This window comes from Rhinoraja longicauda, chromosome 2 (assembly GCF_053455715.1).
Source record: "Rhinoraja longicauda isolate Sanriku21f chromosome 2, sRhiLon1.1, whole genome shotgun sequence".
NCBI classification, from domain to species: Eukaryota; Metazoa; Chordata; class Chondrichthyes; order Rajiformes; family Arhynchobatidae; genus Rhinoraja; species Rhinoraja longicauda.
In genome coordinates, this window is record NC_135954.1 from 66562863 (window position 1) to 66589081 (window position 26219).

Sequence of the window (26219 nt, forward strand, 5' to 3'; positions counted from 1 at the left end):
GGGAAAAGTGATGTTGTGGAAGTATTTTGGGAGAACCTTCTTCATATTGGCTCTGTTGAAGTCTCCCAGAACAATGAACGCAGCCTCAGGATGGGAGTTCTCCAGCTCATTTACAATCCCATACAGTTCCTCCAGGGCGAGAGATTTATCAGCCTGTGGGGGGATGTAAGCAGCAGTAAGGAGGACTGAACTGAACTCTCTGGGGAGGTAGAATGGTATAGCTTTAATGGTCAACAGCTTCAGAACCGGGGAGCAGTGTATAGTTAAAACGCAGACATCCATGGCCCATGAAGAGTTAACCATAAAGCACACTCCCTCTCCTCTCGACTTGCCTGAGTCCTTCGTTCTGTCTTGTCGGTAGACGGAAAAACTCTCCAGAGTGACGGCCCCATTCAGTAGGCTGGTCTCCAGCCACGTCTCTGTGAACGCCAGAACACAACAGTTCTTAACGTCCCGATGGTATTCGATCTGTGCGCGCAACTCGTCTAATTTATTGTCCAGGGATTGCACATTAGCTAACAGAATGCTGGGCAGAGGGGGTTTGTTACTTCTTCGCCAGCTTCTGCACAGAGCGCCAGCACGCTTCCCTCTCTTTGCTTTCCTCTTTGCTTTCCTTCTCCGCCGTGCTGGTAGACAAAACACCTAGGGGAGGCCGTCGTCTGTGTTTCTCAATAGCTGACTTAAAGTCCGCGTTGGCTGATGTTCCTATCTCCAAAAGTGTCTGTCGATCATACTGAGCATGTGATAGTACAGTACGTGCAAAAAGAGCAAGCAGTAAAAAGTAAATCCACACAAGTTTGCAGAATCCGCAGAATGAAAGAAAATAAATCAAACAATTGATAAATGAATGCAAAAGCTAAGAAGAATTTAGTAAAAGATACTGAATGCTAAGTTTCCTGTCCATCACTTGATGTATTTATATTATCTTTTTTTTCTGCATGCTATTTTTCTCTTTTCAGGGAATGCTTCTCAATTTCTCTACATAGGTTCGTCTTTCTGTATTTACATTTGTTACTGTGAACTTCTTTCCATCCACAATACTTAGTCAGTTCTCTATATTAATATCAATTTTTCCACCAAACACCGCAATCAGCAAACATTTGTTTATCATGTGTCTTGGTAGGAGTGTCATTGTTTTGCGATTGTATGATATAAACCACAGTGCGCATTCAGTTTTTTTTACAGCAAGCACAGCTTGCACATTTGGTTTGTTGCATCTCAGTCTTGCCTGCCTTTTAATTTTACTAGTCCATGTTGCCCTCAGTGAGTGAGTGAACTACGTGGAACGTAATTTTTCTATTTTTCAGAGCAATTTGTGGAAATAGTTTTACGTTTAGGTTCTGTAACAGTTTCCTATAAGATCAGATTTCCATTGGAGATGAACATTCCAGATTCTGGGTATTGTCTACCTGGGTATCTGTCTCTCAAAAGCAATGAGTCAAGAGGTGATTAATGTCCAAAATAACATCAGCTGCAATTTGAGAATGAATTAGCTCCATTTCTACTCCAGCATGTTATGATGCAAGGCAACTTTATATTCTGTTTTGTGACATAGTTATTGCACATGAGACCACAGATTGTATTTGACATCACACACATTTGAACATAATTTCTCTGAGTTTTCAGACTAAGCTAACCTTTGTGGCACCATCTCAAAATATATTTTGATGCATAGAAGAATGTTTGGGTTAAGGCCGATGATGGAATACTCTGAGGGCTTTTCAAGATTTGAAGGACTGAATGGCCTCCTGTGTCAAGAGAAGTGATAAGATATTGAGTTATTGTGGAGTGCAGAACTAGGAAAGGTTGAGCACTGGACGTTTGATATAAAGAACTGAATGCCGAAAGGAAGTGTGGAGAGAAATGTGGAGTTTGATCTTTTAGCTGACAAAGTCTTGAAAGAGTTTTAGTTTAGTTTAGTTTAGATATACAATGTAGAAACAGGCCCTGACCAGCGATCCCCGCACATTAACACTATCCTACTCACACTAGGGACAATTTACATTTATACCAAGCCAATTAACCTATAAACCCGTACGTTTTTGGAGTGTGGGAGGAAACCGAAAACCTCGAGGGAAACCCATGCAGGTCACGGGGAGAACGTACAAACTCCGTACAGATAGCACTCGTAGCCGGGATCGAACCCTGGTCTCCGGCGCTGCAAGCACTGTAAAGGAACAACTTTACCGCTGCACCACCCGATTATGCAACCATTTTGCTAAGCAATACTGGTCAAGTTAATTGTCAATGGTTCAGGATAGATAGGCACATTATGGGGAACTCCTAACAAGACACGTATCTTGGGGTTGTAATATTCCCAGTTATGCTCCTTTTGGCTCTGCTCCCTTCTGGGAAGGTTATGCTTTGGAATTGCTCAAAGGAGTTGGGAGAGCAGCTGGGTGGGTGTTCTCTTGTTCTGAAGTGTAAATGTGTACAAAGAATGCACTAAAGGCAAAGAGAATCATCTCCTCCCAGGGACCAGTGAACCTCATTTGTCTGCTGATTTATACAGTCGTGTCGCTGAATGGCTACTTAATGTTCAGGTATCACTCTAAGGTGAATTCCATCCTGTATTTCATGATTTTCATCCATAATTTTGGTTTAAATTTTAGATTCAGATTTTACAAACCAAATTATAGGCATATTGCATGTTATGAACCTTTCATGGGTCCCTGGAGGAATTTATCATTCCATCCAAGACCATGTCTTATCAGAGAGTGCTCAGCATTACAATGTTGTTATGAAGGATCAAATACATTTCTGTCTGTACTATTACATTATAGAATTTTAAAATCAAAATGCCCACATTGTATTCAGCTTTTTTATGTTTATTCATTATTGTGTAATAATTTCTGACAGTTGGTAAGTATAAATGAATGGGACTTACTGAAATAATATTTCAGTACATCCCATTCCTCGGTGTTACCTCGGTCGTTACGAATTCCAGCAAGATAATACCAGTTTACACCATTAGCACAGTGTAATGTTTCAAGAGAGCTTGGATTGTTTTAAGTCTTGCAATGAACCATTTCCCAGTACAACTCCAGAGGTAGGTTTCATTATATAACTGAACTAACTCTAAGATTTATGAGCCTGAATTAACTGTATTAACCTGCTAATGTTGAAGTGAAGTCTCCAGCGATTTGATTAATTTTATAAAGATACTCCAAGCACATTGTCAAGCTTTTTGGTTTGCAGTGTTACGTTGTAGACAAATTATCTCCCTTCAAATTTCCCCCTCAATCCGTAACTGATGAGATAAAGATCCCATGGCCTAATGTTGGCCATTTGATATCAGGGCAGAACGTAGAATGCAGAATGCCTAAACATGCAAAGATCCTCTTTAACACGTTCCTCACCCAGGTGCCAGCCAAATAGTCAATTTGACCAGGGGGCAGGAAGGACCACTGGTGAGTGCAGGACATGGTCATGATCCCTTGGCAATAGACATGAATCAGGGCCCTGAAGAGGTCTGCTTCTGGGAGGCGACTGTATAAATGCTTCCTTCAGTGAGAAGCCTGCATTCTCCATTTGCTGTCATTTTAGTGCTCATTGATTCCAAGGAAACTTTCAGAAACAAATAATTTAAATTGAAGCCCCGATGGCATTATGAACATCTGATTTAGTTATATTAGCTAAGTGGCTTTGTTGTATATAGTAGGATATTCAGAAGGCTTGATAGCCCCCACCATTAGAAGAGCAATGACTGGTCATGCAACATTTATAAGTTCTAGGAGCAGAATTAGGCCGATTGGCCCATCAAGTCATACTAAGGGTGGTGGGTGCATGGAACAAGCTGCCAGAGGAGGTAGTTGAGGCTGGGACTGTCCCAATGTTTAAGAAACAGTTAGACATGGATAAGACAAGTTTGGAGGGATATGGACCAAACGCAAGCAGGTGGGACTAGTGTAGCTGGGACATGTTGGCCGGTGTGGGCAAGTTGGGCTGAAGGGCCTGTTTCCACACTGCATTACTCTATGACTCTATGACTCTACAAGTCAACTCTGTCTACCCATCATGGCTTATCTATCTTTCCCTCCCAACCGCATTCTCCTGCCTTCTCCCCATAACGCCTGACACCCTTCTCCAGTGACCACTCCTCAGTTGTAACTTTCAACCCCATCCTATCTTGCCTGGTTAGGGTTGATTTGTACTCATATTCCGTTTGTGCGCCAGCTGTTCGATTGAATTTACTCACTTATACTGAGGAAGAAATTGAGGTAAAAAAAGTGACATTGCTAAAAATTACTATTTGGGACAGAAGGAAAATAGAAAGATGTCCTTTCAGATATTTAAGTTAAATTGAAGCTTCTGTTTTGAATCATGTTTCCCCACTCCCTCTTGAGAACAATAACTTAAATGTAATAATTTTAACAAACAGGGGAAACTCATATGACCTTGTTATTATGCATCATAAAAATCCATGTTGCTGGCATATGGTAAATGTGGAAATGGCCTTGACAAGTAGGTTTACTGAAAATTCATTGGCCATGTTGCAGAATGAGGTGTTCAAAGACCTTGCGGAAAGATTTAACAGATTATCATTGCTATTACAGTTCTGTGTCTCATGATAAAACTGTCATTCATGCACTTACAGCGTGTGTGATGATGTCTCTGGTGAAAGCAAATACAGGAAATTATAGTTGGTATTCCAAATTCCCATCTCAGTCATCTTAAACAACACTTCTGTACACCACAAGAACATCTGCTCAATATTCACATCGGCAGTTGTTTCATTGAGTGTGTTGGATAAATTGTGACGATGTGGAAGCTAAGCATAGCCTCCATTCCAAAACAAAATCTCAATTAAGTAGAAAGGACACCTGTGAGTTTTATAACGCTGCTAAAAAGGCAGCTGGACAATTTTATTGCTCAACATGTAAAGTTTAATTGTTTCTTTCTAGTCTTATATTTCATTGTGTTCATTAGTACACCATTTCAGAATTCTGTCCAGGCTTTTCTTACTCATTTTTACATTTCCATTTCAAGCACACAATATTTGGTTAATATAAGTCGAACTCTCTGTAGATTAAATGTGATTGAACTGTTGGTAAGTTTAAATTAACAGTCAAATTTGTATTTTGGGACCACCCATTCAATCCAGGAGATGAAACTATCTTTCAAAAGTGTTAAACTCTACGCACCGTATTGTTTCAGGGGCATTTGCAACCACAGAAGATAACCAGTGTTAGCATGAATGAAGCAAATGGAACTTTGCTTGATCTATTTCTTTGGGACAGGGAACAATCTTTCTTCAAGAGAATAATTTGATCATTTAGAATCCTTGTCAGAGTGAATCATGTGGAGTCTGGAAGAAACGGGCATGATGGGTCCATTCGTTACCCTTTTTCCCTGCTTTATAGCAATATTGATCGCATAGCCTGAAAAGCAACACAAATGAAAACCCATAGCAGTTACAGACATGCAACACAGAAATAGGCCCCATCAGCCCACCAGGTCCATGCCAATATTCAAACCACCAATCACTTACTTACATTAACCCTATATTAACCCCATATTTTATTTTACCCGCTCTCATCAACTCCTTCCAGATTCTATCACTCACTGACACTCCATGGGCAAGTCACTGACTAAATAACCTACCAACCTACACATCTTTGGTATGGGGGAGGAAACTCCCTTGCATAAAGGAGGAACACGCAAACTCAAGCAGAAGCCAGAGTGGGGATTGAACCCTGTATCTGAGGCAATGAGGCAGCAGCTCCATTAGCTGTGCCACTATAGCACACAGCTCTAAACAGAGAGTGCAATGATCTGACCCAAGACAGTAATCTGTACATATTGAAAATACAATTGCTTGCAGGTGATATCTAGAAGTTAAAATGCCAAGACAAATGGGTGGTTGTTTTACACCCCTCTCCACCCCCCTCCCCCCTAACTTCCCACATTTTTTTGTACTGATTCATAACTGGAACTAAAAGTTCTGAATATTATCCTTCGGGAGGCTTTATGCTTTCATGGTGTTCCTTTACAGGTTCGGGGAGAGGAATTTGGAACTTTGCCACCCCTGCAGTAACCTGCCAGTCTCAATCACAGCTCACAGAAATTGCTGGCAAAAAACTACCACGTTGGTTGTCTGTAGGGAGCAAAATTTATAATTACTCCCAATGAGACACAGAAACAGGAGAGGGCCAAAGAACTGACGAGAAAAGAAATGGAAGACAAGGAAAAATAAGAATGTGTAGCATGCATTGGAATGGCTCCCACATTCACTCTGTTTAACTTTTCTGATTCGTTTTTTTATGGATAATAATCCTACTATTTCACAACAAACTCATTATCAACAGAAGATAGACACAAAATGTTGGAGTAACAGCGGGTCAGACAAAAGGAATAGGTGACGTTTCGGGTCGATATCCCTACTCATTATCAACGTGATGTAGCAGATCGGTTGTATGCATCTTTGAAAATAGAACATAAAACATAGAACATAGTACAGCACAGGAACGTTCCCCTCCACCCATGATGTCCGTGCCGAATATGACGCCAAATAAATGAATCCTTTCTGACTGCATATGATCCACATCCTTCCATTCCTTGCAAATTCATGTGCCAATGCGAAAGTCTCTTAAAAGCCACTCTTGCAGCACCCACCACCACCCCTGACACCCAGCACTCTTGTAAAAAAAACAATTGCCTTACACATCTCAGATAGATCAATGAAATTCGTACTTGCAGCAGCAACAGAATATGTAAACATAGTACACTGTAAACAGTATAATAAATGAGAAAAAAAAGTTCAGTGTGTGAAAATATACATAAAAAACAAACAAACAATTATAGTGTAATAATAACAATAATAGTCTATGTAGTTCAGGTTGTAGTGTTCAACAACCTGCATGGAAGACATTGCTCCTCAACAGTTTTCAGGCTCCTGTACCTTCTTCCCAATTGCAGAGTGTGTGGCCAGGATGGTGTGGGTCTCTAATGATGCTGGCTGCCTTTTTCAGTCAGCGACTCCAGTAAATCCCTTCGATAGTGGGGAGGTCAGAATCTGTGATAGACTGGGCAACTTTTTGCAGTCTTCTTTGCTCTTGGGCATTCAAGTTGCCGAACAAGCTGTGATGCAACCAGTCAATATGCTCTCCACTGTACACCTGTAGATATTCAAGAGAATCCTCTCTGACACACCGAATCTCTGCAATCTTTTCGGGAAGTAGAGGCATTGATGTGCTTTCTTTATAATTGCATCAGTGTGCTGGGTCCAGGAAAGATCTTCAAAAATATGCACGCCCAGGAATTTGAAGCTTTTGACTCTCTCCACCATCGTCCTGTCGATATAGACAGGTGTATGGGTCCTCATCCTTCCTCTTCCAAAGTCCACAATCAGTTCCTTGGTCTTACTGACATTGAGAGCCAAGTTGTTGTGCTGGCACCATTTGGTCAGTCGATCGATCTCACTTCTGTATTCTGACTCATCACCATCTGTAATTCATTCCACAACGGTGGTGTCGTCAGCGAACTTGAGGAAGGAGTTCGCACTATGTCCGGCTACACAGTCATGAGAATAGAGCAGGGGGCTGAGCACGCAGGCTTGAGGTGCTCCCTTACTGATTGTTATTGAGGAAGAAGTGTTTTTGCCAATTCGAACAGATTGTGGTCTGTGGATGAGGAAGTCGAGGATCCATTTGCAGAGAGATGCACAGAGACCCAGTTCCGTGAGCTTGGTGACCAACATGGAGGGGATGATGGTATTGAATGCCGAGCTGTAGTCTATAAACAACAGTCTGACGTATGTGTTTTTATTATTCAAGTGGTCCAGTGCAACAAATAGACCCGGTGAAAATTCTATGGCTCTAGTTGAACTGAATATTCTTGCCTGAGGATGTTTCAAGTGTTTGCTGATGAGGTCAGCATTGTCCTGTTCCAAGTCTTTAGTTAATGAAATGTTAATGAAATGTACGTTGGAGAAGGGTGGTTGTGGTTAGGAATATGCCTGACTTTCCACTACAACTCCAGTGAACGAAAATAAATAAGAACACAAGAAAGAGAAGCATTTGGCAGCTTCCACAATTCAGTAAGGTCATACCTGATCTTTAACTCACTGCCACATATTTGTATTAACTGCCCATTCCTTGATTCATCAATATTATTTTTTTCCTCAATGAGTACGATAAATTTCCACTGAAGCTGTAAAAGAACATTTGTTTATCCATTAACATACAAATGAACATTAGTAAATAATGGATACGACTGTACAACATGACTTAAGTTAGAAGAATGTTAAACTGAAGTGTAAAGTACAAAGACCATGACCCTGAATTAAAGTTAAGCCAGGTAAGATGCCTCCTGCCTCATATCATTTCACCCTGTGGCTTGCCAATGATGAGACAATATCAGACTTGCGGGCAACGTGGTCAGTCCAATGGAACTAATTGCGTGTAATTAGGGCCTCAGAGAGGACACTGACCTTGGTCTGCGTTCCCCCTCTGAATTTGGAGGAGTCTGTGAGATACCCTGAGTGGCATGAGATGCTTGCTATAGGCAGCCCAAGTCTCAAAGCATAAAGGGTGGCAGGGATCACAGCTACCTGATCAATGATCAGTGTTGGACTGCATTTGAGGTCTGAATCTTTAAGTAACCTCTTCCTCAGATGCATAAAAGTAATATTGGTGCATTGAAAGTGACAATGAATTTCATTACTGATTAAAAGCCCTGGATTTGCTTTTATATTGCATCTTTCACAATCTTAAGATTTCAGAGTACTGTACAAACAAAGGTGTATAGTCGCGATTGTGGGAAGGGCAGCAAGATTTCAGAAACAGTATTGGGGTTGACCATCTAACAAGCTGCAATTTGCTGGGTTCTGAATCGAACCGTCAGCATTTCTCAGCATGTCTGCTATTTGGTTTCAGCACCTTTGCCAAACATTAAAGCCCCAAATTCATTGAACGAGCACTGCCATTGGGCCCTCTGGGATTTCACAGTGGAACAGGAGCTTGCAGTAATTTCCCAGCACTTCATTAAGTTTGTTGCAGAATTTGGTGAGTTCATTTGTTTAAATGAAAATTGCAGGGCTGTGGCGAGGAAAGAGAAAATGAGGATAGCATTTTAACCACTATCGTCTTTTAACTTAATATCATTAATATTAAGTGTTACAATTGATTTTATCTTTTCAAGTAACTTTAAACAATTCTTTAAACAATTCTTGGTATCACAAAATGCTGGAGTAACTCAGCAGGTCAGGCAGCATCTAGGAGAGAAGGAATGGGTGACGTTTCAGGTCGAGACCCTTCTTCAGTCTGAAGAAGGGTCTCGACCCGAAACTTCACCCATTCCTTCTCTTCAGAGATGCTGCCTGACCTGCTGAGGTACTCCAGCATTTTGTGATACCTTCGATTTGTACCAGCATCTGCAGTTATTTTCCTACACCATTTAAACAATTCTTAGTAATTTTTAAATATTTCTGAGTGTCATGTATATTCAGACATATTGAGAAACATTGACAAATTGGCTGCAGGACAAAACTGGTGCTGGGCTCGGCTGGCATTCAAAGACAGAGTAAACTACTAAACTCATGGGTTGTGCCTGCTCTGGCCTACCTCCTTATGCCTATTATATCATGTCATGCTCTGGATCTCTCCACCTGATTCCACATCTGTGAACCAGCAGAAAGCCTTAAGACGGAGATCAGGAGGACCAAAAAAGGACATGAGATAACGGGCGACATAGTGGCACAACGGTAGAGTTGCCGCTTTACAGCGCTTACAGCACCAGAGATCCGGGTTCGATCCCGACTACGGGTGCTGTCTGTATGGAGTTTGTACATTCTCCCCGTGACCGTGTGGATTATTTCCGAGATCTTCAATTTCCTCCCACACTTCAAAGACATACAGGTTTGTAGGTTAATTGGCTGGGTGTAAATGCAAATTGTCCCTTATGTGTGTAGGATAGTGTTAATGTGCGGGAATCGCTGGTCGGTGCAGACTCGATGGGCCGAAGGGCCTGTTTCTGCACTGTATCTCTAAATATATTTTAAAAAATAAATAAATACATAGCTTTGACAGATAAGGTAAAGGAGAAAACAAAGAAATTCTACAAAGGGTATATTCAGGGTTACAGAGTAACAAAGGAGAGAATAGGAGCCCTTTAAAGAGCAAAGACATCTGTGTGTGGAGCCACAGGTGAATATCTTTCACCTGCATTTACCAGGTAGAAATACATGGAAGCTAAAGTACGGGTTAGTACGGTAAAGTTAATGTTGACGTCTTGAAGAGGTGCTGGATGTCTTGAAATGCATTGATAGACCCCGGGGATCAAACGTCTTGTGGGAAGGTATGGAAGACATTTTGGGCCCCGACAGAGATATTTGTATCATCGATAGCCGCAGATGAGATTTTGGAAGACTGGAAGGTTGCTATTGTTCAGCCTCTGTTTAAGTAAGGTTGTCAGGAAAAGCCTGGGAACTACACGTTGACATCAATGATGGGTAATTTACGGAGGGGATCAGGAGAGACAGGATCCACATGCATTTGGAAAGGCATAGTCAGTATGGCTCTGTGTGGTAATTGTGCCTCACTAATTTGGTTGAGTTTTTGAAAGAGGTGGCCAAGAAGATTGATGGCAGCAGTGCTGTAGATCAACTTTAGGAAGGCTTGATAAGGTACCACATGGTAGATTGGTTTGTCAGGTTCGATCAAATGGGATCCAAGTCAAGCTAACCAATTAGATGCAAAATTGGCTTAAATGTAGCAGTCAGAAGGAGGTATTTATTCACAAAATGCTGGAGTAACTCAGCAGGTCAGGCAGCATCCCAGGAGAGAAAGAATGGGTGACGTTTCGGGTCGAGACCCTTCTTCAGACTGATGTCAGGGGGGCGGGACAAAGGAAGGATATAGGTGGAGACAGGAAGATAGAGGGAGAACTGGGAAGGGGGGCGGAAAGAGAAGGACAGAGGAACTATCTAAAGTTGGAGGTCAATGTTCATACCGCTGGGCTGCAGGCTGCCCAAGCGAAATATGAGGTGCTGTTCCTCCAATTTCCGGTGGGCCTCACTGTGGCACTGGAGGAGGCCCATGACAGAAAGGAGGTGGTAAATGGGTCCTTTTCAACTGGAGACCTATAACAAGTGGTGTACCGCAGCAAAAGATGCTGGATTTTTCTATTATTCATTATGTATAGTATCATTTAGGTTGTGAATGTAGCTGGCATGATTAGTAATATTGTGGATGATACTAAAATTAGTGGACTACTGGACATGAAGAGTATAAAATTGCAATGGGATCTTGCAATGGGCTGAAGAATAACATATGGAATTTAATTCAGATAAATACTAGGTGATGCATTTTGATATGGAAAACCAGGGCAGGACTTGCACAGTAAATAGACAATAGACAATAGACAATAGACAATAGGTGCAGGAGTAGGCGATTCGGCCTTTCGAGCCAGCACCACCATTCAATGTGATCATGGCTGATCATTCTCAATCAGTACCCCGTTCCTGCCTTCTCCCCATACCCCCTGACTCCGCTATCCTTAAGAGCTCTATCAAGCTCTCTCTTGAAAGCATTCAGAGAATAGGCCTCCACTGACTTCTGAGGCAGAGAATTCCACAGATTTACAACTCTCTGACTGAAAAAGGTTTTTCCTCATCTCCGTTCTAAATGACCTACCCCTTATTCTTAAACTGTGGCCCCTACCCACTAAACCCACATAACCAGGGGTCTAGGGAAATTTCATTGATGGGATGCTGAAAATGCAGGAAGGTTTAGGATATTATACAATGTGCTGAGGGTTTAAAACTTTATAATCCTGGATTTGTTTGGTTGACCAATCTAATTGTGTTCGTAGCTTGCACCCTATCGGTAAAGACTATGAAAGTAGGCATATTGAATTTAAATACTGATGCTCCTGTGAATGCATCTCAGTCAAACCTTTCAGAGTCTGTGTTTTCCTACAGGAAGGCTAAGATACTGTTTGTTCACTGATCCACTAACGCTTTTTATTTGCTCCTCATGTTCCAGGCGCTGGCTGAACTGAATGGAAGGACTCGGCCCTTGGTGAATGGAATCAATGCAAATAGAACTAAGTGGGAGGAGCTTTACACAATGTACCGTCAGTCTCAAGGTGCCGCAGATGCTTCTAATTGCATACTGAAGATTGAAGTAATCAACTAGTGCAATTCAGACCCGAACATGTTTCTGGCCTGACCTTACACTACATTAGGCATTTTGACCCTCTGGCAGATGGAATGTTAATGACAATGATGCAAATGCTGAGAATCATCAATAATACTTTGGCTGCAGAATGAAACTTCAGCAACATTACCATAAATCCCATCTGCGTGGCTACTGAAGAAGAGGTGCAAAATCATTTTGCCCTCTGATCGGATCTTGGGTATTGAATGGAGATCAACACTGCAAATATTCAACAAGAAAATCAGCAATCACCAGTCATGGACCATTTCACATCTCTCCCATCATGCACCGCTATGTTTGCTACCTAGGAGCATCCAGTAATTACTGTGGTGATTAAAATCATAATCTGCCATCTGCTACACCAGCATTCTTTCAGTGCTTCAAAAGAAATCTGCTGCAGACTGAACAGCTTTATTAAAGCGGATTCTAGTTAAATCTGTTGGCAGCAGGGTACGCTGTCAGACTGACAATGGCTTATTGATGTTCAAGGCAAGATGCTCTCCTGACAAGTAACTGCTCTCAGAACCCAATATTCTGGGATAGATCCAGGGGACTCCATTTAAAATGTCATCGCGGAAACATCTTTGAACATCAACTGAGGCATCAGTTTCTCACCAGTTTTCTATGGCATCGATCATGTGCTTGAAACAGTCTTCTAATGAGATGGTTAATGCTGCATGTAAATCCTTATCTTTAGGGCAGAGTGGATACACTAAGGTGTCCACCTTTGGCTATCACAGTCTCACAGATCATATTCAACTGTCACGTGATCTGAAGCCAGTTCTTTTTACTTGCCATTGTTGGGGCAGTGATATATTCATCATCAGATAGCCATTCTTAAGTTCCTTGCAAATGATCAAAACATATATTAATTTATTAAGAATATGTTAGAAGATATGTTATCTGTTATATGACGGTACACTGTATGATTAATGACCACACATACATAAGATATGTTATATGATGGTTCATTGTATGGTTTAAGGACCATGCTGTTTCCAGATAAAAATATGATATTTAAAGCAAACCTACTGCTCCTCCAATGATTAGTTAGGGGAGGCGGCTCTCTGTTTTGGAGTGAGCCTGTCACAGGAAGATTAAGTGTTCTGTTTGAATTAAGATAACCTCACAGGCCAACATGAGCAGAACTAAATTAATTGACCTCACTACCTCTGGGGAAAATGATAGAGAAAATCATGCAACTGCAATTTAGTAATGTTTATACCTGAAATATTTACAGTAGTAAATCCACCTGTAAAATCTCCCTTTAAAATGAACACAGGATGTCATTTGCATAAATAATTGGAATGTGGGTTAATTAACAGAGATATCCATGGGAAGTACCATAGCATGAAGTACTAATTATTGAAGAGAGAAAAATAAGTATACCTGTAACTGAATTGTAGTTTAGGCTAAGCTTGCATTCTCTTGGTCTATTTACTTTAAAATTATTGAACCATTTCAGAAATATTATAAAGAAATATAGATAAACTGAGATTGTGCATTCACAATCTCAAGACATGTCAATGCTTTACAGCCAATAAGATAATGTTACAGTGTCATCACTATTATTTAGTATATATCACTTTCATTGATCACTAATTCAAAAGAGCACAAACCCTGCTTTTGCTCTGGGTATTAAAGGTGCAATCCTTCTGTTAGATCGGAGAAATGAGGAGCAGTGTCTATAAACATTGAGATTTTAATATTGGTTCCAAATCACACTCTCTCCCTGCAGCTTCCCTACTGGGAGTATGGAATAGTGGAATGGGGATTAACCTTATAAAAGCTTATTATGGAGATCTGCCAAAGTCACCAAATTATGTTGGTGCTGTTAAAAGTCAGCATTGTTTTGGCTCTGTCAATTGTACCCTCTTCCCAGAGATGTAAGGGGAAAAGTGTAAGTCTCATTCCAAGACTTGAGGGCATTATCTGAACAGCCACTTCATCACAGTGTTGGAAGGAGTGTTGTTACAGTTGCAGATTATGCATCTCATCCAGAATACTAAACCTCATTACTGACTTTTTGTTCAGATCAAAATTGGAATTTCAGTGAAACTATTTACTGAGGACCAGTGTCGCCAAAAGCACATTGCCCGGCCATTTCCTGTTTGTGGCATTTAGATCTGCATGTGGTCACCTTTAACTCCATTAAAACATTGAGTGGACTTAAAAATTTAATTCATTAAGCTTATTTGATTTACTAAAAGTATTGCATGGCACTGAAAGAAAACAAAACATTTAATGCTATTGGTATATCATTGTCTGTAATAATAAAGGAAAAATTAAAGGATTCATGCAAACACAGAACACGATGAATAGCAAAGCACACACACCTTATAACTTGCTAATTTTGGGGTGCATTAATTTCTGGAAAATAGCTCGATCAGTCAGAACTGAAGTGTGTAGCATGAGCCAGTCATTCTCACAATCAATATGCTTTTTTTAAAATCCTGTGTGATAGCTACAAAGCAATTTTGAATTGCTTCTGTAGAATAACCAGGCGTAATGACTGTAAATTTTGGATTAAATACCTTGACCATTGTTTGGAACACATAAAGTAACTGCTATGATTGATATAACTGACTCTCAAAATACACAGAGGAAAGCATATATTAACAATTATGGACACAAATTTGGAACACAGCTATTAACTAGAAGAGGTGAAGTACCATAAAATGAAAATATAATAGTATTGTAAACTGGAGCAAGGACCATTTTTATGAACATGTGTTTAAAAGACCTGCAAGTTTCTGACAAATTAAAATGGATTTCTTCAAAACTTTTTCTTTTATAGAAATCAGAATGAGACAATCTGTTTCATTCTCATTTTATCCGAATAAGGAATGTTCAAAATTTTGGAAGATTGTATGTTAATGCGCATGTCTCAATCCTATCAACAATCTTAATGGAACATTTTTATTTCACTGTATTTGCATGGTAATTTAAAATATTGCTCATTCTGCACCCTTCAGCATGAAATTGGTTGCAAATACATATTAGACTATTTATTTAGAGATGTTTAATTTGGATAAGTCAATTATTGATCCAGTTCTTTCCTTTCATAGCTGTTGAATTAACATTTAATGAGGCTTTGATTAATTGTTTTCATGCAGGAGGATTGCTTCACAGGGCATTTGTTTCCTCTACATGTATGTTTACATTTATCTAATTTCCTATGGTTCAGTAGAATTAAAAAAACTATGGTCTCAAAACAAAATGTGTATTATTTCACAACTGTGTCCAACCAAATCTGGGGCGGTGTGGTGGCGCAGTGGTAGAGTTGCTGCCTTACAGCACCAGAGACCTGGGTTTAATCCTGACTATGAGTGATGTCTGTACCGAGTTTGTATGTTCTCGCCATGACCACATGGGTTTTCTCCGGGTGCTCCAATTTCCTGCCACATTCCAAAGACATACAGGTGTTAGATTAATTGGCTTCAGTAAATTGTCCTTAGTGTGTAGAGTAGTATTAGGAGATCATTTGTCAGTGTGGACTTGGTGGGCCGAAGGGACTGTTTCCGCGCTGTATCTCTAAACTACAAGGCAATGAACGTAACAGTTCAGGTCAGGGATGCTATGGAAGAGGGGAGAAAATCTCATTTTATCTGATGCCATATTGAATAATTTCCTAATCAAAATGAACATCTTGTGCCTGTAAGATAAAGCAAATCATTATAATAACTTGTATTTGTGCTCAATAGATTTTAATTTATAGAGTTATAGAGATGGCACAGAAACAGGTCCTTCAGCTCAACTCATCCATGCTAAACAACATGCCTTTGTGAACTAGTCTCTTTACCTGCATTTGACTGATATCCCTCTAAACCTGTCCTATCCATGCGTTTGACCAAACATCTTTTAAAGTTGTAATTATACCCATCTCTACCAGTTCCTCTGAGAGCTGGATGGATATATAATGCTCACACTTTTGCCAAAGCCAGTTCTTTAGCCCTACATTCACACCTCCTCCCAGCCTACAGTCACAGCCTAGACCCAGCCTATCCAATCTTTCCCCACAACTCAAGCCCACAAGACCAGGTAATATCTTGGTGAATTTCTTTTGCACTGTTTCCAACTTAATGATTTCCTTCCAATGTGTAGGAAGGAACTGCAGATGCTGGTTTAAACTGAAGATAGACACAAAAAGCTGGAGTAACTCAGCGGGACAGGCAGCATCTCTAGAACCTGTGGTTCCTTGGTTTGTCCTTGCTGCCCTTCTTAAATAACAATACAACAGTTATTAAGAAGGACAGCACTCTCCAATCTTATAGAACTTCACCTGCGGTGAAATATGATGCACATATCTCTGCAAGGGCCTCCACAATTTTCTATTTAGCTTCCCACAAAGTTCGAGGATGTACTTGGTCAGGCCTTGGGGATTCATTCACCTTAATTCTCTTTAAAACCACCATTGTCTCTTTGTCAACGCGTAAATGATATAAGCCATCGCAACTCCTGTGCCTCAATTCCTTAGTTTTCCTGATCTCAGTTAAAAAAAAGATGAGGTATTCATGTAATATCCAGACTGCCTAAATCTGTAATATATCTCCTTTTTCCTGACCGGAGCCTCAACGTCTCATCAACCAGGGTTCCCTAAACTTGCCAGCCTTGCTCCACTCCTTAACAGGAACACGCTGCACCTGTGCTCTTGCTAAAAACTCAAAATCACAAATTACGGAATCAGTAAACAATCAGAGTGTTATGTTTTTTTAACATGGTAAATTTATGATCAAGAGTTCTGTGAATCTCATGGAGCAAGGCTCTGCACCAGAACAAGAGCCTCAGAAACTTCTATTTAATTAGATTTACATGGATGAGGAATGCTTGGCAAATAGATGACTTACAGATGAGACGTTAAACCATCCCATCTGCTCTCTGAAATAGATGAAAAAATCCTGGCCACTGTTTGGAGAAGAGCAAGTGAGCCTGTGAGTGCTCTGGCCAACATTTATTCCTCAACAACATCATCAAAAATAGATTAACTGGTTACTATCCAATTATTGTTTATGTAGATAGACACAAAAACCTGGAGTAACTCAGCGGGACAGGCAGCATCTCTGGAGAAAAGTAATGGGTGACGTTTCGGGTCGAGACCCTTCTTATTGTTTATGTAGCCTTGCTATGCTTATATCAACAACCACATTTGCCAGACATTTCAACAGGGACCCAAATTCAAAAGAACTTAATTGACAGTGAAACATTTTGGCATCTTTTGAAAGTGATGGCGCAACATTATTGTAGGATTATCTGACCATAAAGAATTAGGTGACAAACTGACACCTTGGTGTGCCTGAAACTACAATGCCTTTTAACCTCTTCCACTGTCATTGATGCATCTTACACCATTTCTGAGTGCCATAATAGTACTAACTATTTCTTTCTCATAAAGACACTGCATAATGAAAGTGGAATATTCTACAGCTCTTTTAAAAAGGCTTTGCTTTCCTTCAGAGAAGGAAGCTTTCCTCCTTTTACAAAGTCATGGAATGTCAGGAAATATGTAATCATGGTTTTGCCTGGTGAATAACTAATATTGATGTGCAGCTATATCAGGTAGTCACACCATCAGCAAGAATGCACAACTTAAGGTGAACCAAAACTGACCAGAGGTTGACTAGAATTCCTTCCCCAAAGTGTGAAGAACCCAGCGAATACTGAACATTTTAAACAGGTCATAAGCTGGTAAGTTGTGACATGGTGATGCAGCAGTACACCTGGCCTATTGTGTGCCATTCAGCTACTGGAAGGATGTCACTAAGTTGGAAAGTGTGCAGAAAAGATTCACCATGATGTCATTGGGACTTGCGGGCTTGGATTATTGGGAGAAGCTGGAATGCTGGGACTTCTTTCTTTGGAGTGTAGGAGTCTGAGAGATGACCTAATTGAAGTGTACACGATCACAAGCAGCATGGATAAAGTAAATGTTCATTTTCTTTCCCAGGGTAAAAAATTCTAAAACTAAAGGGCATAGGCTTAAGGTGAGAGAGGAGAGATTTAAGAATGACCTTAAGGAGAACATTTTCACTCAGTGGGTAATACCTTGGTTGGAATGAGCTGCCGGAGGAAACTAAAGAAGTGGATATAATTCCATCTTTTGAAAGAGATTTGGACATATATATGGATAGGAAGGACTGAGAGGGGTTATGGCCCAAATGCAGGCAAAATGGACATAACCCAAAATGCCAGGTTGGTTGGCATGGGCAAGGTGGCAGAAGGCCCTATTTCCGTGTGGTTTTGCTCTGTGACTCTATGAAAGGAAAGCCTGAAGTATTCGTTCATATAAATGTAGCTTTTCTTCTGTTATCTGATAGCCATACGTTACAAGTCATCACATTGATAATAAGATGATTCTAGTGAGACTGGGTCTGTTCTCAAAAGATCTTTGTGGGCGTAAGCAGCAGGAGAAAATCTGTTAACAACTTTTATAATGCTGGAAAAACTTAAATCTCTTTGTCCATCCAAGCAATTTTGATGTGCTAATGAATGTTGCTAATCAAACATTCCATTATCAGGCCCTTCGTGTTCTTTTAATTGGATCGGTGATACAATCAAAAGAGAAAATTTCAATTGAATTGTCATGAGCGTGATATTTGGATAGAAAATTAAGTAGAGCTCAGAATTGATGGAATCAACTCGCAGTAGAAAGAATTGTTATATGTCCTGAGTTCTGTCTAAAACCATCTAGAATTAAAACCTGAATAATACAAAGAACTATAGGCCAGCCTGCAAACTGAACTGACCACCTGTGGAGAGAGAGAGACAGAGAAATGCCACGTTTTACAATTGAGGGTTAAAACCATGCACGGTAAATGCAAAATATAGAGATGCCAAACGTATAATATAATATAATATAATATAATATAATATAATATAATATAATATAATATAATATAATATAATATAATATAATATAATTTGTAGTATTTAGTTTCATTCCTTCAGTAATTTCATGTCACATTATTTCTACTGCACGTATTTATGTTATTTTATTATTAAGGGCATCTGGTCAGCTTTTAGTAAACGTTTTAAAATGTTCTGGGTTGTGCTTTTCTGCAAGTTTTGATTGGTTTTGTCCACCTGGGTGAGATTAGGCTGAACTTAGGAAAGATGTAGGAAAAACTACCTGCCTATGTTTTGTTTCACCACCCTCTTTTGCTGCAAGCGAATTTCAGGATCATTGATAAACTGGATGCTTCAAGGAAACAAATCACAATAACATCCACTCTGAAGTATTATAATATTATCCATGAATTCATTGATTATTGTTACACTTTTTCTAACAATGTGTTTTTGAAAAGGAACAAAATGTTAGCACAATAATCCCACTTGGGCAATGTATAGTTGGAGGCATGTATTTCATGTGTTAACAAAATAAATTATAAGTACATCTTTGCAGATATTTTCACAACTTGAATAATGCATATGATAAACAAACACTCTTGATTTTATGTGAACACCATCCCAGGATACAAGGGAGGAGCAATGATCCTGGTGAAAAAGTATTGTTATGTAGCATTGTACATCTCAAACTAATTCTAATTTTACAACCAAATGTTCAATGTAAATTTTTTTGGAAGCATTAGTTTTGTGGCATTGTCATTCCTTCAGCCTTGCCAGTCTAAAGAGGAGAAAACAAAATGTAGCTCAACCAAAATCCATGACCTGATGATCAGTAATGATTGACACCAATAAAAATACAGAAGCATTTCTTGTGAAATATTTTAAAATATATATTTATTACCTCTAAATATTTCCAGTGGAAAAATCAAACAAATGCTTTTAAAATGTTGGAGAATGCTAAAGCCCTGACTGGGATGGAATCTAAAAAACACAATGGGCTCATGTGTTTCTCCAGTATTTATTGGACAATAACTTACTAAATGTATCTGCAGAGGGATCATCCTATCTGCAGCTGTTCAAATCATCTCTCAATAGTAAATGCTGGATGATTTTGAGCAGATCTCAACCAACCATTAAAATGCCAATGTTCCTTCTTTTACGTGCTAATTTACAGCTGATGATAATGAAACTATGCGATGGAACATTAAACAACCCAATAATGCAGAAATTACCTGCTTGACCTTTCGTTAAAAATTGTCTGATTCGGAGTTGCATACAGCTAAACCTGCACTGAATTGCAAACTGTTTTTAAACATGCCGTCAAATTAGCTCTGTACTTGAGTAAAGGAATGCTGAAAGAATGACTGAACCTTAATAACGTCCACTGGGTTACTGAAAAAAGGCACAAAATCCTGATCAAAAATTGAAAGCTCCTGTTAAATAATATTTAAATATTGAAAAATGGGGCTGCAATGGCAATTATGAAGTTACATTCCATGAAAATTGCAGCAAAAGTGAAAGTCGGAGCTGTTTCTCAAAATACAACAAAAATGGAGTGGAAGTTGGACAAATTACTGCTGATAGAGAACGCATGGGAGTTACAACGGTCAAGTAATTAAAAATAGGATAAAGAAACATCCAGAAATGAAGAGAACTGGAATTATAAAATAAAATATAGACAAACACAAGGTGCTTCACTTTGTAAGGTCATATGTGTACCACATTTGCTTAGCAATAATCAAAGGTGAAACAAAAAGGAATATGGGGTGATTGTAAATTTGGCACTTAAAATGTCAAATGACTGTGCAACAGCAATATGTAAGACTGAATTATAATGCTGGGTCAGCAGAGTGTAAGTTAGAAGATACCATGCTGATATTTTACAGTTGAAAGGATATAGCTGAGAGAAGTCTAGCTCTGATGTATTAAATAGTATGAATAAGGGAAATTCAAATCATTACTTTATTGTAAACCAAGATATAAAAACAAAGCAAAATCAAGAGAGAACAATCAAGAGTAGAGAACAGGAAGAATATTGATGTATTAAAACTTCCTTCTATTTAAAGTTCTAGACATATTTTAGAAACTATAACATGGAATAGTAAGGAACAATGTTTGTGCCGAACCTGATGCCGTTAAACTGATCTCATCTGCCTGTACATGATCCATATCCCTGGATTCCCTGCACTTCCAAGTGCCTAATAACATCCACATTTTTTGCTGTAACGGGGCGACCAGAACTGCACATAATCCTCCAAATAATTAGTATTACAGGACAATGTAGAAAGTGTTCCTTTTGAAAAAAAGTAATAATATAATTTGGAATAAATTTGCTTTATTGTGTTTATGTGCAAATATCTAGTCTGCACTTTCAGTAGGTTGTTAGTATTTGTGGGAAGCACATCAATGGAGGACATGTGTGCGCAGCCTAGAACTTTCTATAAATAGAATAAGAACGCATGAGTTGTGTGGTCATTGTTTCCTGCAACGGACTCCATGCTAGGAAGACAGGAGCATGGATTGGCTCTGTCAGGTCAATTAAGTTGAGATAATGCCAGCAGTAATGATATAGTACATAATGTCTTCTTTGAGTTGACTGTCATTACAATAGGGTTATTACTTGGTAAAACAGATAACAGCTTCTGACATCCACATCTGTACAATTAAATGTGGACATTTAGAAATAGTTGCTCTTCCATAGGCTGCATGGTTGCAGTAGAATTAACACAAAATCATAGATCAAATGTCAACATATCAATTATCTTATGTAATCACACTAATGACTGATGTAAAACTGAACCTTTATTCATTCAAAAATACCATAAGTGATAATCATTGTTGAAACACTTCTCTGAGCCCGCAAATTTAATTTTTGTTTACGGCCTTATTACCTGAGAGAAGCTCAGAAAGGTTTTTAGTGTTTAGATGTTTTGCTATTTAATTTTCTCATTTAATTCCACACAGTTGTCTTAACCTTTATTTTAGCTTCTGGGTGATAATTTGATATCAATTATATTTTATGCTTTATTCGTAAAGGAATTCTCCAATCTGATTCACTGATCAATCTTTCTGCTTCTTTTCTGGGTCATATGTACCACAGATCCCTCAAAAAATACAAAGGATTCAAGCTGTCATTTGAAAAGAGAAAGCTTGCTTTGTGAAATTTACCAATATTTTGTGAGCTGTTTTATTCAAGTTAAGTAGTAAGTATTAATCACTTCTATCAACATTTTCAAAAGTTTTAGGAATCAATATATATGAGTTAATTCCTTAATTGGGATGTCTGGCATGAAACAGCTCTCACGGGGAGTACTAGTTGGTATTTCAGAGGTCTGTGGCTGATCTGACATCCATTTAAATTAAATTAGCAGATGGAAAATGACGAGCTGCAGGCAAACAATTTTTCTGCTAACATTTGCTGCAAGGACAACTCAGTGCATAGAATACCAATCAGAAACATCCGACCCATAATCGATAATCTGTGGTATAAAAATCCTTCCTCAGCTGATATGATAATGAATCCAAATGGTGCATTTGCAGCGACATAGGTTCTCAATCAGAAAGTTTGCTTTGAAACAATCCTGTGTGGAAGGCATGTGAGCTGGAGAATGCAGCTGAAGAAAAGTGGATGTTGAGAGGAGAGCCACAGTGGTGATGTGGAATATCGTCTGATATCTGAGGAAACATAAGAATCTGAAGCACAAAAAAAAGGGAAAGCTGAAGACCAGTGTCTTAGCTGCAGTGACCTTGGCAAAAGCAGTCCAAAGAAGTTTTTTTTCTACGTTCAAAGTAGGATTCAAGATGAACAATAGTAGTCAACAGAATTCCTCCCTCATTCAGATCATGAGCCTGAAAGAATCCAGGAGACAAATTAACTCAATGGTAGTTTCCAGTGCCATAAAAATATCAGATCATTGCATTTTAGTACCTATGTTGGCTGGATATAGTTAGCAAGGTAGATTGCCTCTGATATACATCTGCAAAATACTTCAGATGTGAACTGAGACAGAAATGCTGAAAATACTGAGCAGGGTCGGACAGCATCGGTGGAGGAAGGATTAAAGTTAATGTTTCAGGTTAACATTATTTCACACATGCTGACTATTGTTTCAATATCTTCTTTAGTATGCATATGTGGATTCTACCTATTTATCTAGCTGGAGTGAAAGGCATGTCCAGTCATCTCACTGAACCTTGGTGACCCACTATCATTAATCTGTTTACTTTATTTGGTTACTAAGCACCGGGTTTCTTCAGTGCTACTGAACTTTCAGAAATCTAAAATCTTAACAGGCTGCCACCTGTCTGATTGATCCATTTGATTCCACTGGAGCCCAAGAGTGTTCCCCCCTGCTTCTGTGACCGATGATAGAGGAGCAGTCAATGACTCAATACAGTCACCACCAGATCCTGGTTGCACTTCAGCCAGCACAAACCCAACCTGCTGTGGTCAATAACTGAGTAAGTCAGGAAGGACCCTTGCCCAGAGTAGGTGAATCGATGACCAGAGGACATAGGTTCAAGGTGAAGGGGAAAAGATTTATTAGGAATCTGAGGGGTAACTTTTTCACACAAAGGGTGGTGAATGTATGGAACAAGCTGCCAGGGGAGGTAGCTGAGGCAGGGACTATCCCAAAGTTTAAGAAACAGTTAGACAGGTACATGGATAGGACAGGTTTGGAGGGATATAGACCAAATGCTGACAGGTTGGGCTAGTGTAGCTGGGACATGTTGGCCCTTGTGGGCAAGTTGGGCTGAAGGGCCTGTTTCCACACTGTATCACTCTATGACTCTACAACTTAAGTGTAGACACAAAATGCTGGAGTAAGGCCTGTTAGCCCTTCAAGCCTGCTTTCCCACTGAATGCAGTTATGGTTTTCCTTCGTCTCAATACCATATTCCCACTTTTTCCCCTTGGTGGCAAATAGTTTTAGTATAAAACAGAAGTTTGGCCTCCTGCATATGTAGACTGCTGCCTGGTGGTTGTTACAGGCCCCATTCCAAACCTGTACACACCAGGTGTATTTCTGCATTCAGCTTGACTCTATCAGTTCATTATGAGGTCTAATCAGCAATAATATAAGGGGTTCCTGGTAGTTACCACCAAGAAGGTATCTCTTTATAAATAAAGAACCAAACGTGAAGACAGTGGAAGGAGTAGTGTTGCCAGAAGTCCTTAAATTCACTTTCCTGATTGGTCATCAGTTGTTAAAACTAATAAGGCAGCAGTTCCTCAATTTCAATTACCCTGAATGAAATGAAAACTAACTAAACCAACGGCAGCCACGGTGGCACAGCGGTTGAGTTATTGCCTTAAAGTGCTTGCAGCGTCGGAGATCCAGGTTCAATCAGGGTTTGTATGTTCTCCCGTGACCGCATGGGTTTTCTCCGACCGCATGGGTTTTCTTCTGTTTCCGCCCATACTCCAAGGATGTACAGGTATGTAGGTTAATTGGCTTGGTGTATATTATCCCTAGTGTGTGTAGGATAGTGTTAATGTGCGGGGATCGCTGGTCGGTGCGGATTCGGTGGGCCGAAGGGCCTGTTTCCGCGTTGTATCTCTAAACCAGAAACGAAACTAAATAACAAAATCATAAAAACATAGATTTAAAGAAGGATTACAGCACTGAAGAAAGCCATTGGGCACATTGGGTTCCACCTCCTTCTGTAAGAGCTATTCAATCACATTCCCCAGCCTTTTGAATAACCCTCAAATCTTCTCCCTCAATTGTATGTCTAATATCATTTAGAATTAATGCTTTCACAACCTTTTCTGCAGCCAGGTTAGAGCTCATAATCACAAGGTGCATGAAAAGGTTTTCCTGAAAGCACAACGAGTTCCTTTTGCATTCACTTTAAGTCTGTGCCTTTTTGTTCTCTGCCTTTACAGCAACAAAAACAGTGTTTTATTTAGTTTATTTAGTCTGTCTCGACTCTTGGTGACTTGAACTCTTCTGGAAAGCACATTGCAGTTTGCTCTATCTTAAGCACAACAGTACAGACCTCTCCAATCTTATTACAGAGCTGAGTTTCTCAGCCCTCGGATCATTTCACTGAATCGTTTCTGTATTGTCCCTCATGTCATTGCCAAATGTTGTTAAATAACGTCCTGATTTCACTCTGACTTGTTTTTGACATTTTATCCTTAACAATATTATATGGCCGGGCCATTGTGGTGAAGCTTTCCTTCAGTTATATACAATGAAGCAGAACACACTGCCAAAGAGTAAATCAGAGAAAGTGAATCACTTTCATCACTTGCACACCAGTCATCTAAACCAAACAGCTAATTTGTCGACAGTTAACTGGTACTGTGCGATCTTCAAACTCATATCACTGTTATATCACTGTTAAATGTTGCACATGTGTGCCATTAGGAATGATCCTTGGGAGCTGTAGTTCACAATGAACATCATAATTACAGAGAACTACATCGCCCAGTCATCCCCAGCTGTTCCCCTGCAGATTAATATAACTGGCACAGACTAAAATACATGTACAGATGTCAGTTTTTTTTATTATATACCCAACTGGCTAATAAAAATAGCATGGAGTTAGATTTTTATGATCTATAATACATTTATTGTTGTGCACAGGTCGTTTCCAACTGAGCTCGATTGTTCAAGATTCTGTGGCCAGTCCTTTGTCTGGTTCTCCCATTGTTCAAACTAAAATACCTTTTTGTTTTGTAGGAGGTTGACAAAGTTAAAAGCAGAATAAGAAATGTAGTATTCAAGGATAAATTGAAGAAAATGTGCTTGCTTCAAACTATTACTGGCTGCAAATGCAAAACCATTCAGCATCAGGTGAAGTTTAGGCCGTTTGAGTGGCTACTTATCCACTGTGGTGAATCTGAAATTCTTTGCCACAGAAGGCTGTGGAGGCAAAGTCAATGGATATATTTAAGGCAGAGATAGATAGATTCTTGATTCGTGCGGGTGTCAGAGGTTATGAGGGGAAGGCAGGCGAATGGGGTTAGGAGGGAAAGATAGATCAGCCATGATTGAATGGCGGAGTAGAGTTGCTGGACTGAATGGCCTAATTCCATCCTACCACTTATGATCTTATGATCTTATCCATTTACTCACTCTTTTAATAAAGCACTTTCCATTGAACATACTAGAATAGGGTCTATATTCTAGCATAGTGTGTACTAGAATATTGGATTATTCTAGTGTATTCAATAAAGTATTTTTCAAATATGTGTAGTTATATAAA

General features: G+C 39.5%; 1 protein-coding gene across 1 annotated transcript in view; it reads left to right on the forward strand.

The window, feature by feature from the left end:
* pde11al (phosphodiesterase 11a, like) overlaps window positions 1–13071 on the forward strand; it is a 211372-nt gene extending 198301 nt beyond the window's left edge. Inside the window, exon 20 of the mRNA XM_078428263.1 lies at window positions 11985–13071. Within this exon, the coding sequence (XP_078284389.1) occupies window positions 11985–12137 (153 nt within the window). The 3' untranslated portion in view covers window positions 12138–13071. The remainder of the gene's footprint in view (window positions 1–11984) is intronic.
* The last annotated feature ends 13148 nt before the right edge of the window (window positions 13072–26219 follow it).